The following is a 19,885-nucleotide window of genomic DNA, read 5'->3' as shown; positions in this document are numbered from 1 at the left end:
ACCTACTGTCAAGCTAACTCAAGAAATACTAAGACTTCCACTCCTTGCTAATACAAATCTTTATATCAAAATCTGAAGGACCAGTTTTTTACTCTTAATCTACAATGTTTAGAAAACTTACAGGGCAGATTTTCCTGTGCGGGGATCTATATAGGTGGTAGTTCTTCTATTGTGGTCCACAAAATACGCAATTCCATCCACTGTGAATCTCATTTCCCAACCTTCAGGTAAGGGCTTTTCATTTAATTGACTACAAAACACAGGAAAAAACATAAACAAAAATATTAAAGAGTTGCTTGTTTGCCAAGTACAGAAGCCACAAATGTCAATAAACATAGCAGAAATCTTTTAGAAAGCCATTCAGTTCAGTAATTTCAGTTGTATACTAGACATCTATGTGGACATCCTACAAACAGGTTGAACTCAAAGTCCATCAACCACAATTCAAGTTTTCTGCCGTCTACTTGGCTTATGTTCCCCATTAGCTAATGACTCACTCTAAACATCTTGTTAACCAAGTTCTAACCATTCTGCCTTAGGAGTCTTCGTGTTCATCTCTATTTCCAATCCCCAACATCATCCTTTCTCTGGCTTTGTTTCTCTTCTGCTTTTCTTTTTTTTTTTTTTGAGATGGAGTCTCGCTCTGTCACCCAGGCTGGAGTGTAGGGGCACGATATCTTGGCTCACTGCAACCTCCACCTCCCAGGTTCAAGCGATTCTCCTGCCTCAGCTTCCCGAATAGCTGGGACTACAGGCACCTGCCACCATGCCCGCGCCCAGCTAATTTTTGTATTTTTAGTAGAGACAGGGTTTCACCATGTTGGCCAGGCTCGTCTTGAACACCTAACCTTGTGATCCTCCCACCTCAGCCTTCCAAGGTGCTAGGATTACAGGCATGAGCCACTGTGCCCAGCCATCTTCTGCATTTTTTCAACAGTCACCTAACTTGTATTCCTCATTTGATCTCACTCTAGGCCTGCTCTTATACTGATACTGCTAACAGAGTATCTTCCTAAAATAGAGATCTTATTAAATTAGTTGTCTCTGTAAAGTACTATCACTGTTCCACCGTTACCAATGATTATGATCTAAAGTTCTTCATATGGCATTCACTCAGCCTCTATACTCTGGCCTCAATGTTCCCTTTCAGATTTATCTTTGCACCCAAACCTCTAACTCCCTTTCATGAATCCCATGATTTCACAGCGTATGGCCACTCAGCACTTCCTTAAATAATATATGATCTGTCACACCTCCAAATGAAGCTTTTCCCTTTGTCCCATATTATCTATTGTTTTTCTACTAAGGCAACTCAAAAAAGAGATTTTTTTAAGAGAAAGAATCTCGACCAGGCGTGGTGGCTCACACCTGTAATCCCAGCATTTTGGGAGGCCAAGGCAGGAGAATCACGAGGTCAGGAGATTGAGACCATCCTAGCTAACACGGTGAAACCCTGTCTCTACTAAAACTACAAAAAATTAGCCGGGCGTGGTGGCGGGCACCTGCAGTCCCAGCTACTCGGGAAGCTGAGGAAGGAGAATGGCGTGAACCCAGGAGGCGGAGCTTGCAGTGAGTCAAGATGGCGCCACTACGCTCCAGCCTGGGCAACAAAGCAAGACTCTGTCTCAAAAAAAACAAAAAAACAAAAAACAAAACAAAAAAAAGCTGGGTGTGGTGGCGCATGCCTGTAGCCCAAGTCACTTGGGAGGCTGAGGCAGGAGGATTGCTGGAGCCCAGGAGGTCAAGGCTGCAGCAAGTCATGATCATGTCACTACACTCCAGCCTGGATGACAGACTGAGACTTTGTCTCAAACAACAACAACAACAACAACGACAACAACAAAGCTGTATTCACTTAACTGAATACAAATGTCAGATAAAATAGACTACCAAAAATGTAAAAAAGAGGTTTCTCAATTTTTATAATTACACTTGCAAGATAGGCTCAGTAACCAGCTGTTGTCTTGAAAATAGATAGAACTAGGTCATCTGTGTTGTTAAAACAGAATTCTAACTTTAGCTATAAAACTTTAAACATCTAAGGGGAAACAAAAAAAATGGTAGCAAATTATAGAAAGGTGACTACTTCAATTATATCCTTAGAAAAATTCTAAAAAGGAAGAAAATGTTATCTATGAAATTCTTCATTCTTCCTTTATGGAAACTGAATAAATTTAAGTAAATGCACTAACTCCATTTAAAAAGAAAATGGTCATTTCTTGGTAGGCAGAAAAAGCTATTTTAAGTTTAAAGCATATCTTCTTTTATTTTTAGTTTTAGTTTTCTGAGGCAGAGTTGCCCAAGCTGGAATGTAGCGGTGTGATCTTGGCTCAGTGCAACCTAAACCATACCTTCAGAACAAAAGTTTTTAAAATTTTTGAGCCATGGAATATCTGTGCTCAAATTATAATTATACCAAAAGAGAGGTCTGGCTTTTGCCCTTAGCAACTTGGTGGTGATGTTTAACCCCTTGGAATGCACTGCGTATTGGGAATATCCTTGTTTGCCTGGAAGCTTTGATCACTGGACAGTCAATAATGCGATTTATAATGGAGGTTGTGGGACACGGCACATCAGTTCCGACCTCTGGAGGAACTAGAGACTAAGGGCATTAGCTCAAATCTCCAGTAAGAAACTGGAGACAAAAGGTCACCCATGAGGGCAGTATGTGATTAAGCCTCAACAAAACCCCTAGATACCAGAGACTTCCCTGGTTGGTGATACTCAACCTCAATGTGCACTGTCCCACAACAATGCTGGATGTTCAGAGCCTCCCAGACTCTGCCCTGTGCACCTCTTCCTTCTGCTGGTTTTATTTTGTATCCTTTCTTTATAACAAATGTGACTATAAGAGGTTTCAATGAGTTCTCAGTATTTCTAGTAACCTATCATACCTAAGAGTGGTGGTGGGGGCCCCAAAATTTGTAGGCAGTTGGTCTGGAGCCGTCCTTTGGACCCCCAATATTGTAGCTGATGTCTGAAGTGAGCGCAGCAGTTTTGTGGAGGACTGTGTCCTCTGACTGTACAGTCTGCCAAATTCCTTGCAGAATGGAATCTTCTGGCAGTCTGATAAATGCATAGTATTTAGATGCATAACATCAACCCATAGACTGTTATAGGTTGAACTGTGTCCTCCTTCCAAATGCATGTTTATATCCTGGCCCTCAATAACTCAGAATGTGACCTTATTTGGAAACAGAGTTACTGCAGATGTATTAAGATGAGGTCATACTGAAGTACTGTGGGCCACTAATCCTCTAGGACTGATGTCCTTATAAACAGGAAATTTGGGTACAGATAGACATATAGACAGAAAGAATGCCATGTGAAGACTGGATTCATGCTGCCACAAGCCAAGGAGCTACAATAAGCCAGGAGAAAGACCTGGCACAGATCACTTCCTAGTATCTTCGGAGTGAGCATGGCCCTGCTGACATCGTGATCTCAAGCTTCTAGCCTCCACAACCCTGAGACAACACATTTCTGTAGTTTAAGCAACCTCCTTTGTGGTACTTTGTTAAGGCAACCCTAGCAAACTAATATGCATACTAGTATAAAATGTTACAAAGATAAACCATTATATATACATAATTATCAAAACATTATCCCTATAATCCCAGCTACTCATGAGGCTAAGGCAGGAGAATCGCTTAAAGACAGGAGTTTGAGAACAGCCCGGGCAACAAAGAGAGAACCTTGTGATAATATATATATCTCTTTATTAATAAATTAACTAGCAAGTCCTTGTAATGATGTATGTAAACAAGTATTTAGAGATATCTGCAACAGGCCGCGCGCGGTGGCTCAAGCTTGTAATCCCAGCACTTTGGGAGGCCGAGACGGGTGGATCACGAGGTCAGGAGATCAAGACCATCCTGGCTAACACGGTAAAACCCCATCTCTACTAAAAAATACAAAAATCTAGCCGGGCGAGGTGGCGGACGCCTGTAGTCCCAGCTACTCGGGAGGCTGCGGCAGGAGAATGGCGTAAACCCAGGAGATGGAGCTTGCAGTGAGCTGAGATCCAGCCACTGCACTCCAGCCTGGGCGACAGAACGAGACTCCGACTCAAAAAAAAAAAAAAAAAAAGAGATATCTGCAACAACCACAGAATATTTTTAACACCCTTTGACTTCTACTGATGGCAAAGTCCTAGGCATTCTTAATCCTACATGGTAGTAGCCTACTTTCATAATGGAAGAAGATACTAAATTTCCATTAAAGAGTAATAAAACTGAGTATGTATTTTCTTCCCCCTTGAAGCCACATACCCTGGATTCTTAACCAGTGATCTCAGGTTAAGAAATCCTGATTTAGAATCACTAATCTGTTCTTAGTAATTAAAAATAATATATATATGTTAATAAGTATATTCCTCATGTGCCAGATAATTTTTTTGTTTTTTCTATCTTTTTTTTTTGGAACAGGCCTAAACCTGTCCTCCAGGTTGGAGCGTACTGGCACAATCATGGTTCACTGCAGCCTCGACTTCCTGGGCTCAGGTGATCCTCCCACCTCAGTCTTCCAAGTAGCTGGGACTACAGGTATACATGCCAACACACCCAACTTTTGGGGATTTTTTTTTTGTAGAGACAGGGTCTCACTGGTTACACAGGTCTTGAACTTCTGGCCTCAAATAATCCTCCCTCCTTGGCCTCCCAAAGTGCTGGGATAATGGGCATAAGCCACCATGCCCAGCCAAAGTTTTTTCCTGTACTTTGAAGAAATCTTCAAACTTTCCATTAGATGAAAATAATAGTATAATTTTCTCTTTCCAAAGTATGTAGGTGATTAATGTTTTAGGTCTTTGGCAAAAGAATATGAACTTTGATTTTCTTCAGTTGTTAGAAATAAGGTATAATCTTTAAGAGATTAAATATACACAAGTAACTATTCTTACCCTTGACTTCTGGGGTCTTCCCATTGTGTAATTCGAGTGTTGTGGTTGACGAAATATACTCTGCCATTGCTGTCTGTTCTCTTCTCTTTGGGAAAGGCAGAGGCGGGGGAAAGCAAAGCATTAGCATTGGCATAGTCTTCTTGCTCAAGGTAAAATAAAATTATCTGAATTTGCCCATTTCTCATTGCACTGTTTATTTTACAGTTTTTAAATCACAGCTTTAAAAGGTTTAATTTATTCTTTGACTATTAAATGCACATCCTTACTGAAGTTATAGAAGTATTACATCTTAGAAGCTACGTAGACGTACTTTATAATGTCCTAATCATAGGACCTTTCTACTCAACCCAACCAACAGCAGCAAGAATAATGAACAGATATTTGGTTTTTCACACAGGACCTTCATTTTATTCTTAATGGTCCCATAGGGTAGGTGAATTCATCTTTATCCTCAAGATAAGAAAACTCAGATAGGTTAAATAATCTACCTGAAACCTCAGAATTAAGTAGCAGAGATGAGATGGAAACTCAGGTCTCCATTTAGGGATTTTTTTTTTCCATACCACATCATTTCATTCATTAAAATATAAGAAGGAGCCAGGCGGGGTAGCTCAGGCCTGTAAACCCAGCACTTTGGGAGGCCAAGGTGGGTAGACTGCTTGAGCTCAGGAGTTTGAGACCAGCCTGGGCCACATGGTGAAACCTCGTCTCTACAAAAAATATAAGAAAATTAGTGGGCCGTGCTGGCAGCCCACTAATATATATATTTAATATATATTAAATATAAATTTGTATATGTAAATACACACACACACACACATACATATATACATATATATATTTTGGATACAAGGTCTCACTTTGTCACCCAGGCTGGAGTGCAGTGGTGTGATCTCAGCTCACTACAGCCTTGACCTCCCAGGTTTGGGCAATCCTCCTGCCTCAGCCCTGCAACTTGCGCAATTTTATTTTTAGAAACCAAGCTTTTAAAAAAGTTTGAATCCATTCTGTCATCTTTAATACATCAGTTATTCATTCTGAGATATGTTGAACAAATTAAAAAATTAGGATACTGGAAGAGTCTCATCTTTTGAAGAATTAATTGGTAATGGGACTCAGAAGCAATTTGCAGGGCTAAAGCAGGAAAGCTGCCTGAACCTAGGAGGTCAAGACTGCAGTGAGCCCTGTCTCAAAAAAAAAAAAAAAAAAAAAAAAAATATATATATATATATATATATGTATACACACACGCGTGCGCACATATAATATATAAAAATATACATAAAATAAGGAAATAATGTAATTTTTTTGGTATATGCCAGGCATTATTCAACTAGAAAAGACCTGATTTCTTTTCTTAATATACTTAACATATCTCATTCCTTAATATACCCAGTTCCAAAATCCTAAATATCTACAGTAACTTTCTATACAAGGGATAGGAAACAGAACTCAGTTCTCTAATTACTGCATCTAAAGCTGCTGCTTGTTCCCCAACTGCATCTTGCTTTAGAATTCTCCTTGTTTTCTTGTTCCCAGTCTACAAAATTTTACGTTCTTTCCTGAGATCTCCCCATTAAGGTTTAGAAGATGTGGATACTGGCCGGGCACAGTGGCTCACGCCTGTAATCCCAGCACTTTGGGAGGCTGAGGCGGGTGGATTGCCTGAGCTCAGGAGTTCAAGACCAACCTGTGCAACATGGTGAAACCCCGTCTCTACTAAATTACAAAAAAAAAAAAAAAAAATAGCTGGGCATGACAGTGTGCACCTGCAGTCCCAGCAACTCGAGAGGCCAAGGCAGGAGAACTGCTTGAACCTGGGAGGTAGAGGTTGCAGTGTGCTGAGATGGTGCCACTGGATTACAGCTTGGCGAGAGAGCAACAATCCGTCTCAAAAAAAAAAGTGGGTATAATTTTCTCTTTTAAATAAACAAGTTAAATGGACTTGAAATTTTAATTTAAGTTCTGCTAATTTTGAACTACTGACTTCTCTGTCCCATTACCAATGAATTCTTCAAAAGATGGGACTCTTCCTGTATCCTAAATTTTTTATTTGTTCAACATGTCTCAAAATGAATAATTGATGTATTAAAGATCATAGAATGAATTCAAACTTCTTTAAAAGCTTAGTTTCTAAAAATCAGCATTTTAAACAAAAATTTAAGCTTAATCCAGGTTGACATGGCTAATTTTTATTTCCTGTGGTTTGAAAAATTGGTTAACTATTGGCCACTGTGGCTCACGCCTGTAATCCTAGCACTTTGGGAGGCTAAGGCAAGCAGATGGCCTGAGGTCATGAGTTTGAGACCAGCCTGCCCAAAAGGTCAAAACCCCATCTATACTAAAAATACAAAAATTAGCTGGGCATGGTGGTGGGCACCTGTAATCCCAGCTACTAGGGAGGCTGAGGCAGGAGAATCGCTTGAACCCGGGAGGCAGAGGTTGCAGTGATCCAAGATGGTGCCACTGCACTCCAATCTGGGCGACAAGAGCAAAACTCCATCTCAAAAACAAAAAAAAAAAAAAAAAAAAAGAAAAAGAAAAAGAAAAATTGGTAACTATTTTTCAAATAACACTTGAGATCATTTGGATCAGTTTTAGGCCAAATTACAGTCTTGTCAATTCGTATTTGGTAATATTTATTTCCAACACTGATTCCATGATTTCAAGTAGCAGTGATAACAGAGGTTACAATGGATGTTAACTAGTGAGCATCACAAACTTGATTCTGACGTTTAAAGCTACCTTCTGCCGGGTGTGGTGGCTCAAGCCTGTAATCCCAGCACTTTGGGAGGCCGAGACGGGCGGATCACGAGGTCAGAAGATCAAGACCATCCTGGCTAACACAGTGAAACCCCGTCTCTACTAAAAAATACAAAAAACTAGCCCGGTGAGGTGGCGGGCGCCTGTAGTCCCAGCTACTCCGGAGGCTGAGGCAGGAGAATGGTGTAAACCCGGGAGGCGGAGCTTGCAGTGAGCCGAGATCTGGCCACTGCACTCCAGCCTGGGTGACAGAGCCAGACTCCGTCTCAAAAAAAAAAAAAAAAAAAAAAGCTACCTTCTATGTCAGCTGAGCTTAAAATGAAAATAGAACTCCACTGTGCATAATAGACAGAAAAGTGGGACTCTGCCTCTCATGACACATAGGTTTTGCTGGTCAAGGCATCTTCAGTGCATAAGCTTATCACCAACTCAAAGGCTGCCTCTAAAGAAAAACATAATCACCCACAGTGTTACAGCTTGCTCTTGTTAACATGACAGCAAGGTAAGTTCATGTCTTGGCAGTAGCATTAAATTTTAAAAATTTATTTGCAGAATACAGAATTCTCTCTTTCTTCTTCTTCTTCTTCTTTTTTTTTGAGATGGAGCCTTGCTCTGTCACCCAGGCTGGACTGGAGTGCAGTGGCGCGATCTCAGGTCACTGCAGCCTCAACCTCTCAGGTTTAAGCAATTCTTCTGCCTCAGCCTCCCAAGTAGCTGGTACTACAGACACCCGCCACCACTCCCAGCTAATTTTTGTATTTTTTGTAGAAACAGGGTTTCACCATGTTGGCCAGGCTGATCATGAACTCCTGACCTCAGGTGATTCACCTGCCTCAGCCTCCCAAAGTGCTGGAATTACAGGCATGAGCCACCACACCTTGCCAGAATTCGCATTCTCGTTTAAATATATATATCCAAATAATTTTTATAACCTAAAAATAATACCGTAAGTACATAGCTGAGCACATACTCAACTTTTTTCTTTTTTTTTTGAAACAGAGTCTCACTCTGTTGCCCAGGCTGGAGTGCAGTGATACAATCACAGCTCACTACAGCCTTGACCTCCCAGGCTCAAGCAATCTTCCCACTTCAGCCACCCAAGTAGCTGGAACTATAGGCATGCCACGCCCGGCTAATTTTTGTATTTTTTTGTAAAGATGGGGTTTCACCATGTTGCCCCAGCCTGGCCTCGAACTCCTGGACACAAGCCTTGGCCTCCCAAAGTACTGGGATTACAGGCGTGAGCCACTGTAATTGCTGTTCATCTTTACCTGTCAGCAAAGTTCAGATTTCAGACCAAGATTTTCCTTTCAGAAGATAACATGAGGCAAGAGAAAATTAATAGCAAATATTTTTCCCGTATATATTCTAAGTATATGCTGCTGAGATCAGCCTTGACACACTTGTGAACTGAAGGCTCAGAGAGGAAGTGCTGTGGCTGTAGAACTGATTTCTTTGTTGAAAAATCACATGATAGGCCAGGCGCGGTGGCTCAAGCCTGTAATCCCAGCACTTTGGGAGGCCGAGGTGGGCGGATCATGAAGTCAGGAGATCGAGACCATCCCGGCTAATACGGTGAAATCCCGTCTCTACTAAAAAATACAAAAAACCAGTCGGGCGAAGTGGCAAGCACCTGTAGTCCCAGCTACTCAGGAGGCTGAGGCAGGAGAATGGCGTAAACCCAGGAGGCGGAGCTTGCAGTGAGCTGAGATCCGGCCACTGCACTCCAGCCTGGGCGACAGAGCAAGACTCCGTCTCCAAAAAAACAAAAGAAAAATCACACGATAAACAATACTGAAATTACTGAACATCAAATCCAAATGCACATTAGAATACTTCCTGACTTGATGAATAAAACAGTAAAAAACAGATACTTCTTGTCATTCTATGTATTCTTTCACAGTAACGAGGAAAATTAGGAAATATCTTCATACTTGATTGGAGAAGCACCTACACAAAGCCCTATTAAATAATACTGGTGAACCAAAAGTGTTCTTTGTTCTCTACCCTCTATAGTATGTGCATGTGTTAAAAATTCTTCATTGCCTAGCTAAGCATGGTGGCACACAACTGTAATTCCAGCTACTCAGGAGGCTGAGGCAAGAAAATTGCTTGAGGCCAGGAGTTCAAAGCTGTAGTGTGCAATTACTGTGCCGGAGAACAGCCTGGGCAACACAGGGAGATCCCATCTCTAAAAAACAAATTCTTCACTGTCAGCTTATGAGGTAGTAATGTCTAGTCTTAGCATATAAAAGTCTGAAAGGGTGCAGACTGTAATCTGGGATTCTATCAACCTGGGTCAATCCTGAAAGTATGTCAGGTGGGTCGCTTCATCTGATATAGTATCAGTGTTGTCACTGGTTCTACAAGTAAGGTATATGCCCCAAAGGCAGCAGGTTATAAAGTAGTGCTCAGTTCGAGTAGGATAATCATAAACACCTGTAGGAACGGGCACTACTTCAACATGTGAAATGTGAAACCTAAAAATAAGCAGACTGTAAGATAACAGAACAAGACTCTAATAACCTGGCTAAGCTGGATCTTTAACACAGTATTCTAGCAAAGCATTGTTGGCTAAAGTAAAAATGAGAAAGATCTGGATGTTAAAGAAAACGATGAATACAGAAGGCAAGGACCAGCTTGCAGGAAAGGCTTTTCTGATAAAGGAAATGTAGCTCACAATTCAGGTTTCTATAAGCAAGAGGCAATTTTTTCTACACCTGCCCTAGAGAAGGAGTAAAACAGTTTGTTTCTGACCATAACTATGAAGCAGGTCATATTTTTTCTGCAACCTTTTTTTTTTTTTTTTTTTGAGACAGGGTCTCACTCTGTTGCCCAGGCTAAAGCACAGTGGCACAATCTCGGCCTACTTGCAGCCTTGACTTCTCAGGCTCAGGTGATCCTCCCACTTCAGCCTCCCAAGTAACTGAGATTACGGAGGTGTTCCTCCACACCCAGATTATTTTTTGTATTTTTTTTTTTTTTTTTTTTTGAGACGGAGTCTTGCTCTGTCGCCCGGTCTGGAGTGCAGTGGCCGGATCTCAGCTCACTGCAAGCTCCGCCTCCCGGGTTTACGCCATTCTCCTGCCTCAGCCTCCGGAGTAGCTGGGACTACAGGCGCCCGCCATGTATTTTTTTATAGAGACAGGTTTTCACTATGTTGCCCAGGCTGGTCTCCAACTCCTGGGCTCAAGCAATGCTCCCACTTTGGCCTCCCAAAGCACTGAGATGACAGGTGTGAGCCACCATGCCTGGCCTGCGATAAAATTAAGAGGATAAGTACATATCCTTTGGATATATCCTTTTAGTGCATGAGTTTTTTTCTCCTTCTTTAACATAAGGCATACAACTCTAGAAATAAAGCTGGGAAACTCTAGAAATAAAACCATCAATGTCTGGGAACGCAATCTGACAGGTTAAGTTTAATATGCCTTGTAAGGGCAACATCCCCTCTCCTAAAGTACTTCATACTAACCATTCACTGACCACTCTTAGGCTTCAACACAGACAGAGGACTCCTTAACTCCAGGCTGCCAGGCTTTGGTAAAGACAGAAACTCACAACTTACTTTCTTCTTTTTTTTGAGACAGGGTCTTGCTCTGTCACCCAGGCTGGAGTGCAATAGCATGATCTTGGCTCACTGAAGCCTCAAACTCCCAAGCTCAAGCGATCCTCCCACGTCAGCCTCAAGAGTAACTGGGGCTATAGGCAAGCACCACCATGCCTGGCTAATTTTTTTTTCTTTTTGAGACAGAGTCTCGCTCTGTCGCCTATGCTGGAGTGCAATGGTGTGATCTCAGCTCACTGCAACCTCCGCCTCCCGGGTTCAAGTAATTCTCCTGCCTCAGCCTCCGGAGCAGCTGGGATTACAGTCACGCACCATCACGCCCAGCTAATTTTTTTGTATTTTGAGTAGAGACGGGGTTTCACCATGTTGGTCAGGCTGGTCTTGAACTCCTAAACTCAAGTGATTCACCTGCCTCAGCCTCCTAAAGTGTTAGGATTATGAAGTATAAGTCGCTGCACCTGGCCCACAACTTTCGTATGTCCTCCTGTTGTTATAAGCTAATAACAATAACAGTTGTAAGTATGGCCTAACACATTTTTTTACCTTATTGACTCACAGAAGTGTTTTGAGAATAGATACCTTTAAATAAGAGCAATGAGATTTCTCAAAGAAAAGTGTACACCACCAGTAGCATTTATTAACCCCATTCATGTGATCCTGACACACCAATATTTTTTCTCCATTACTCAGTATTGCTAGAGCAATGTAACTTGAGGACCAATTTTTCCCAATCTAGAAATATCACTTTCTGAATTTATCCCAATATTATGAAATATCTTCAGCTCTTTAAGACAAAACTCTGGTTCCACAATGGGCTTTATGTTGCTGTCCACTTTCTATTATATTATTATCTTGCTTCTATGCAAAACTTTCTATACTGCCATCTTTATTCTGAAACCTTGCTATAATGCTATGAGTACTACATAACACTATAAAATAGAACCTACTAGGGTAGGTCCAGCTTGAAGTCTATTAAGGTCTATTTTAATAACTGAGGTATCAAATATCCTCAATAACAGGATACGCTCATGAGCTCCATGGTACAGAGCATGAAGTTGACACCTTCACATGTGCTCCTTCCACTCTTCTATCAGATAATGCCAACTTAACCAAACTCTGAACAAATTTTTTAAAAGCTTTTTATTTTGAATTAATTATTACTCACAGGATGCAAAAAATTGCACAAAGTCTCACATATACTTCATTTTTCTCCGAGGGTGACATCTTATATAACTATAGTACAGTATCAAAACCACAGAAGTGGCATTGGTACATTATTGTTAACCACAAACATTGTTAAATTTTCACCATGTTTAAAAGCTGAGTTCATTTCTGTAAATGTATAGTTCTATGCATTATCTCATGGATACATTTATGTAATCACCTATCACCAAAATCAAGATACAGAATCATCTTGTATGATGGAATCATCATCATCACATAATTATTCCCTTATGTTACCTTTTAATATTTGTATCCACTTCCCACCTACCCTGTTTCCTGACAAGTACTAATATGGTCTCCATCTCTAGTTTTGTCATTTTGAGAATGTTATATGAATTGAATCACACAGGATGTGATCTTTTGAGACTGACTTTCTTCATTAAGCAAATTACTCTTGAAGTCCACCCAGACCTACTGTGTGTATCAACAGCCCATTCCTTTTTTATTGCTGGGTGATCAGTATTTTTAAACTGTAGAAGAGTAAAATAATTCTGAGTGTCAATAAAAGTTTTAAAGTGTCCACTTAATGTTTGGGGAATTTAAGGCCTACTTGTAAATTAAACTGATACATTAAAAAAAAAACTTCCCAGACATTCACTTAAGCAACAGCACAGTATCAGACATAAATATCTGTTTTAAAATGACAGAATTGGAAGAAAAAAAAATGAAATGACAGAATTCAATGAAGAAACTCATGTGACTTACCCCATCCAGGTGGCAATGGACCAAGAGGATCAAATTCTTTACTTTGTGATGTAGCAAATAAATCTTGATTCTAAAAAGAACCAAGAAGTGATGAAACTATTAACAACAAATTATCTGACAGCAAGCTTGTGAGTTCTGATTTCCCTTTCCTGGCAACACAGAGAGTTTGCCATCTTAAAGAAGTGTCACATGGTTATGGATAAATGCCAATACACTTTGGTTTGGTTTAAAAGAAACCTGTGCAAACATTACCTAACATTTAAAATTATTTAAAATTAAAATATTATACAAATACGTAATCCTCATCCCCAAAATGACCATTTTTTCCTCTGTGCTACAAATTTTACATCAATAATTTAAAAATTAGAAAAACATAAAACCCCCCACAAAAGTAATTTATAATACCAGTACCCAGAATCATCAGATGACGGTGAAAAATATTGCATGTGTAACTCAAGAACAGAAGATCAAATACTGAACATGTGACATACAAAGAATTATGAGAAGAGAGTTGGGGGAATAGGAAGAGCGGGCTGTCAGATGAGTGAAAGGAAAGGATTCCAGCTGGAAAGTGTTAATGAGCCTAGAACTGTATGGAAGACTTCTTAAAAGTTCTGTTTCCAATGATCACACTGGTGGAGAGAAAGATTTGGCTAGATAAGATAAAAGCAAAGTAAGAGTCAACCTTTGGAAAAAGAAAACAAAAGTCATACTGACTCCGTGTAGGGATATTAAATGTTTTGATTTAAATGTATAATTAAGTAGAGATAATTATATGGTCACCCTGTAAGACTTGGTTAAACCCTTTCTTCTTTAGTAAGATAAACAAGAGTCTAACTGCATTAAACATAATTTTACTTATGGGGAAGAAAAAAAACAAGTAAAATAGGACAATGAATCCCACATACCCAGCACCAGGATTCAACACTGATCAAGACTTAGCGAAGTTTCTTTATCTCTTTTCTCCTGTTCTTTGTTGAAGCGAAAATCAAACATTATTTCACCTCTACATATTTTAGTATGCCTCTCTAAAAATTTTTTTTTCTTTTTTTTTTGAGATAGAGTCTTGCTCTGTCACCCAGGCTGGAGTACAGTGGCATGATCTCGGCTCACTGCAACCTCCACCTCCCAGGTTCAAGTGATTCTCCTCCCTCTGTCTCCTGAGTAGCTGGGATTACAGGCGCATGCCACACGCCCAGCTGATTTTTGTATTTTTAGTAGAGAAGGAGCTTCGGAGTTTCCCTGTGTTGGCCAGGCTGGTCTCAAAGTCCTGACCTCAGGCAATCCGCCTACCTTGGCTTCCCAAAGTACTGGGATTAAAGGCATGAGTAACTGCATCCAGCTGACATTTTCTTACATAATCACAATGTCATTATGACATGTAGTAAAGAATCAATGTTAATTTTATCATCTAATACCTAATCTGTAATTAAATGCATGATTGCTTATTTGTTAAAATCAGGATCCAAACAAAGTCCTTACGTTACATTTGGTTGTTTCTCCTAAATCTCAATATAGAGCAGCTCCCTTGCTATCTCTTTTTGTTTCTTTACCCATCCCCTCCAACCCCCTGTCACTGGCCTATTACAGAAACCTGGTTGATTGATGAGGTCTTGAAGGATATGAGATATATTACATTACTGATATAATAACTTGGATTTAGTGCTGTCGAGAACTACCTCCCTCCTCCTGATAGACACGATTATGAAAAGATGTGAGGACAGGGAGGCCAGCAGGAAACACTACAAAAGGTCTGAGCCCAAGTTACAGTGAGGTCTGAAAAGTTTGGCACAAGACATACTGTACTGACAATTTTAAGACTGAAGCCAACCCCACTGGCTCTCCCTGGACAGATAAACTAGGGACATGCACAATTAAGCCATGGACTAGGAAGAACCATTACACAGTGTTTTATCATCAACCACATCCACTCTGAGACTTAAAATGCTGGGTGCATGACAGTTTCTGTATGCTAGTAAGAGTCACAACAACAATGGCAGCCAAAGGCCACTTCATATACTCAATAAACATACTATTTCTCAGCAACATCCCATCATTTTTAAAGTAAATGTTATTAAGGATGTTAAATTAATTCATTTCATCTTATATCTTTGGCTATGTTAACTAAAATAGGCTGTTTAGATTCTATGTAATTTCAAACCACTCTACATCAAGTACAAAGAGTAAAAATTTCAGAAAATTGTTCAGATTATGTTGGATTGGTGGGAGGGAACAAGATGATGAAGGAGAAGCTGCCCTTAAAAAAAAATTCCGAAGACCCCGAGTCCTAATCGGTCAGATTTACAGTAGTCAAAATATACAGTTGGTGCTCCAGAAATCTGCTAAATCTCTCTTCTAAAAGAATGTTTTGAAAGATTGTGTAATGCAAAAATGAGATAAAGGGTACATATACAGAGGTGAATATGAAGAAGAGAAGAGATGGGAACTAACGTTTCTAAGCCTTCAGTACGTGCCAAATATATTGGAACTTTATTTTAAAGAATCCTCAGAAAAACTGAGGCAATTTTATATCTGTATTTATTTTACAGATAAAGGAAATAAGTCTTGATGAGGTTAAGTAACTTACTCAAAGTCATACAGAGAAAGTTAACTGTGGAACCAGGGTTTGAACCCAGACGTGTCTGACTCCAAAGCCCATGCTCTTTCCACTGAACACCCATGTGGAAACTAGTTTTAAAGAAGGCAGGCAAGCTAGGCATTCAAACCTAGAAGAAATTTGGCCAGGCATACCACAGGTGATTATAATTTAGAAAGGAAGATGTAAAACAGCATAGAAAAAACAATGAAAAGAAGGGTAAAGTACACAAGAGACACAATTAATTTCAGCTTTAAAACCACTGGGAGGGGAAATATAGTTAACATTTGTTCAGAGAAAGTGGCAGGAAAATTTGTTATATGAAAGAAAAGTACTTGAGTCATAAGCAGGGAACAAAGGGAAGGCTGCTGATAAAGGTGAATTTGTCTACATCAGTGAGTGCTGACTATTATGATGATGAGGTATCAGGAATAGGCAAGAATATGAAGAAAAGGGATAAAACCATGCCTGGTCAGGACAGGAATGTGAAAGGTGCTGTTTTACGCTGATGAATTCCAACAGGGATGATACCAATGGCAGTGGAGAAGAGATGGTGATGGAGAGGGGCATTTTCTCCTGAGCTCTTTAAGACTTGATTTTCTTCCATTTAGGTTCTATATAACAAATCCATCTTGTTTGGCACAGAGAATCAAATTTCTCAACGGATTATTTTCCTTTTCCTCCAGAGAAAAGATCAATGATATTGTATGACTTGAGAGATTACAAAATTCCTACCACCAAAGACTGCATAGCAAAGGAAGATTTTGGTGTACTTACACTATTACTGCAATATTGCTCTATAGGAAAATATGTAAAATTTAAACCATTTGTTTCCAGAAGGGAAATGATTCTATATCAAAGATAATAAAGATTTAAAGACAGAATAATACAGTAAGCATACTCCTATAAAGGATCAAATTTCTTCAGTCTGCCAGAGTACCAAATAATTTTTTAGGTAAGCCTTACCTCCAAATGGTAAAAAGTGGTTAAACTCTATCATCAGTTTTGTACAACCACGTTAGAGTCAGATGCTCTTAGACCCAAGTCACTAGCAAATTTAGAAATGTTTTAATTATTTTCAAGCTGCTTGAGTTTATTTTTACTATTCTTTTGTTCATGAATTTTAAGTTGTCCTAACTTCTTTTTTGCTTATTTTTGACATTAAAAAGAAAAGGAAGTTGGACTTAAGCAAATTACTAAAAGGAAAGATTAGATCACACACAGAATACCCCAGACGAGGTCTAAAAATAATACCTACTAACAGCAACAACTGGGTTGCCATGCTACTTGTACCTTCTTTTTAGTGCTTTCCATGACATATGCTGGAAGGGGCTAGAAACAAAATACTCTTACTAGTTTATTAAACAACAGCCTGCTCACCCCATAAATGAATCTCTGGTTAAACTGCTGCATTGCTCCTTGAAGCTGACTACGCTGTAGCTGCCATTGTTCATAGTTCCGGACAGATTCCAGTGTTGGCCTCTGCCATGTTGTTGTTCTTGTGAAATGGTCAACATAATAAATACGTCCCATGTTGTCAACCCGCCGTTCCCAGCTAAATCAGAAAAAAAAAAAAAAAAAACAAGCTAATTCAACAAATACTTGTGAAACAGACAGAAGATTTCACCTTGTGAAACTACTTTTGATTTATATGGAGTCTTTTATGTATTTTTAAATAAATTTACTTCTTGAAAGTTCGTAAGATGCATTAGTTAGGTTCTTAAAATGCAATACATACTTAGTGAGTAAGTCTCAGTCATTAAGTTTTGAGCTTCTTGTCAATGTTCTTTTCACTGTTTCAATCATAACAGGGACACAAATTGAATTTATAGCTTTGGACAGATATCAAAAAGCACTTTTTGGCCAGGTGCAGTGGCTCACACCTGTGATCCCAGCACTTTGGGAGGCCAAAGTGGGTGGATCACTTGAGGTCAGGAGTTCAAGACTAGCCTGGCCAATATGGTGAAGCCCCCATCTCTACTAAAAATACAAAAAATTAGCCAGGTGTGGTGGCACAGATCCATAGTCCCAGCTACGCGAGAGGCTGAGCAGAAGAACTGCTTGGAGCTGTGAGGTGGGGGCTGCAGTGAGCTGAGATCATGCCAATACACTCCAGCCTGGGCAACAGAGTGAGTCTCCATCTCAAAAATAAAAATAAAAATAAATCAAACACACACAAAATTTTTTGCAAGAACACAACTAACTTCCTATCTTTTTTTATTTTTATTTTTTTGAGACAGAGTTTCCCTCTTGTTGCCCAGGCTGGAGTGCAATGGCGCGATCTCGGCTCACCACAACCTCTGCCTCTTGGGTTCAAGCGATTCTCCTGCCTCAGCCTCCTGAGTAGCTGGGATTACAGGCATGCATCACCACGCTTGGCTAATTTTGTATTTTTAGTAGAGACGGAGGTTCTACATGTTGGTCAGTCTGGTCTCGAACTCCCGACCTCAGGTGATCTGCCCACCTCGGCCTCCCAAAGTGCTGGGATTACAGGAGTGAGCCACCAAGCCTGGCCAACTTCCTATCATTTTAAATGGGTACAAAATATGTAAGTAAATATTGATACAAATGTTCTAAATAAACCATTTGAAACATAACTGATTGTGTTGATTATGAACATAATTCATAAATGAATCGAATGATTTCATGATTTCTACCTGGTTGGTTATTTAGGGTGGTTTCCAATATTCTCATGTTATAAAAAATAAAACAATGAATATCTTTAATGCAGCAAATTGTTTCTTCCTTTGAATTGTTTCTTTAGGATAAATTTCACATAGAGGATTATGGTATGTATTAATACATAATTATGGTGGGCAGATGCAGGGAGGATGACAGGGTCTGGCTCTGCTGACCAGGAGTACAGTGGCACGATCACAGTTCACTGTAATCTTGAACTCCTAGGCTCAAGAGATTCTCCCTCTTCAGACTCCTGATTAACTAGGACCACAGGTATATGCCACCATGCCCAGCTAATTTTTTTTACTTTCTATAGCAACGGGGTCTCACTATGCTACCCAGGCTGGTGTCAAACTCCTGGCCTCAAGCGCCCATCCTACCTTGGCCTCCCAAAGTGCTAGGATTTCAGGCATCAGCCACTGTGCCCAGCCACAGCAGCAATTAATAAGGTAAAGTTCCTCACCAACACTTGATATTATCTGCTAATTTAATAACTAAAACAGTACCTTTTCAGGGTATATTTCCTTCAGATTACTAACAAGGTTAAGTATTTTTCCATGTTTGCTACTGATATTCCTCTGGATTAAAAAATATTTTTTCTCCAATTATTTTATATAAGGTTTCTTTTTTTTTTTTTTTTTTGACAGTCTTCCTCTGTCTCCAGGCTGGAGTGCACGGGTGCAATCTTGGCTCACTGCAACCTCCGCCTCCCAGGTTCAAGCCATTCTCCTGCCTCAGCCTCCCGAGTAGCTGGGACTATAGGCGCACACCATGGTGCCCAGCTAATTTTTTAATTTTTAGTAGAGATGGGGTTTCACCATGTTGGCCAGGTTGGTCTCGATCTCTTGACCTCGTGATCCGCCCACCTCAGCCTCCCAAGGTGCTGGGATTACAGGCGTGAGCCACCGCGCCTGGACTATAACGTTAATGTTAAAGGCTTAACACCATGTATTAATATATTCTTAACTTCCCCAATTAATTTGAAATGATTTTGCTATTAAATACAGTTTTTTTAATATAATAAGAACTTCATTTTAATATATGATGGGGCTCTAATTCTTATTCATTTAAATAATTACCCTTGAAGAAACTAATACTCAAACTACAGTATTAGTAAACAGGTAAACAGTTTAGACAAGAAAAGTCAAGGAAAAAAAAATTTTTTTTTTGAGACGGAGTCTTGCTCTGTCACCCAGGCTGGAGTGATCTCTGCTCACTGCAAGCTCCGTCTCCCAGATTCACATCATTCTCCCGCCTCAGCCTCCTGAGTAGCTGGGACTATAGGCACCCGCCACCATGCCCGGCTATTTTTTTTTTATTTTTAGTAGACACAGGGTTTCAGCGTGTTAGCCAGGATGGTCTCAATCTTTTGACCTCGTGATCCGCCTGCCTCGGCCTCCCAAAGTGCTGGGATTACAGGGTGAGCCACTGCGCCCGGCCAACCTAGGGA

General features: G+C 40.0%; 1 protein-coding gene across 8 annotated transcripts in view; it reads right to left on the bottom strand.

Annotated features, from left to right (window-relative positions):
- Window positions 1-19,885, bottom strand: part of ITCH (itchy E3 ubiquitin protein ligase) — a 137,307-nt gene that overhangs the window by 39,689 nt on the left and 77,733 nt on the right. For 7 of the 8 annotated variants that reach the window (XM_010386495.2, XM_030914565.1, XM_030914569.1 and 4 more), the window contains 4 exons: window positions 17,137-17,311; window positions 13,161-13,230; window positions 4,901-4,985; window positions 122-250 (listed from right to left, as the gene is read on the bottom strand). In XM_010386495.2, coding sequence (XP_010384797.1) covers window positions 122-250; window positions 4,901-4,985; window positions 13,161-13,230; window positions 17,137-17,311 — 459 coding nt within the window. The remainder of the gene's footprint in view (window positions 1-121; window positions 251-4,900; window positions 4,986-13,160; window positions 13,231-17,136; window positions 17,312-19,885) is intronic. The other variant, XM_010386497.2, reaches the window with a different exon arrangement.

This window comes from Rhinopithecus roxellana, chromosome 13, assembly GCF_007565055.1.
Source record: "Rhinopithecus roxellana isolate Shanxi Qingling chromosome 13, ASM756505v1, whole genome shotgun sequence".
Classification (NCBI taxonomy): Eukaryota; Metazoa; Chordata; class Mammalia; order Primates; family Cercopithecidae; genus Rhinopithecus; species Rhinopithecus roxellana.
Note: the sequence above shows the minus strand (reverse complement) of the source record. Positions and strands in the feature narration are given on the sequence as shown.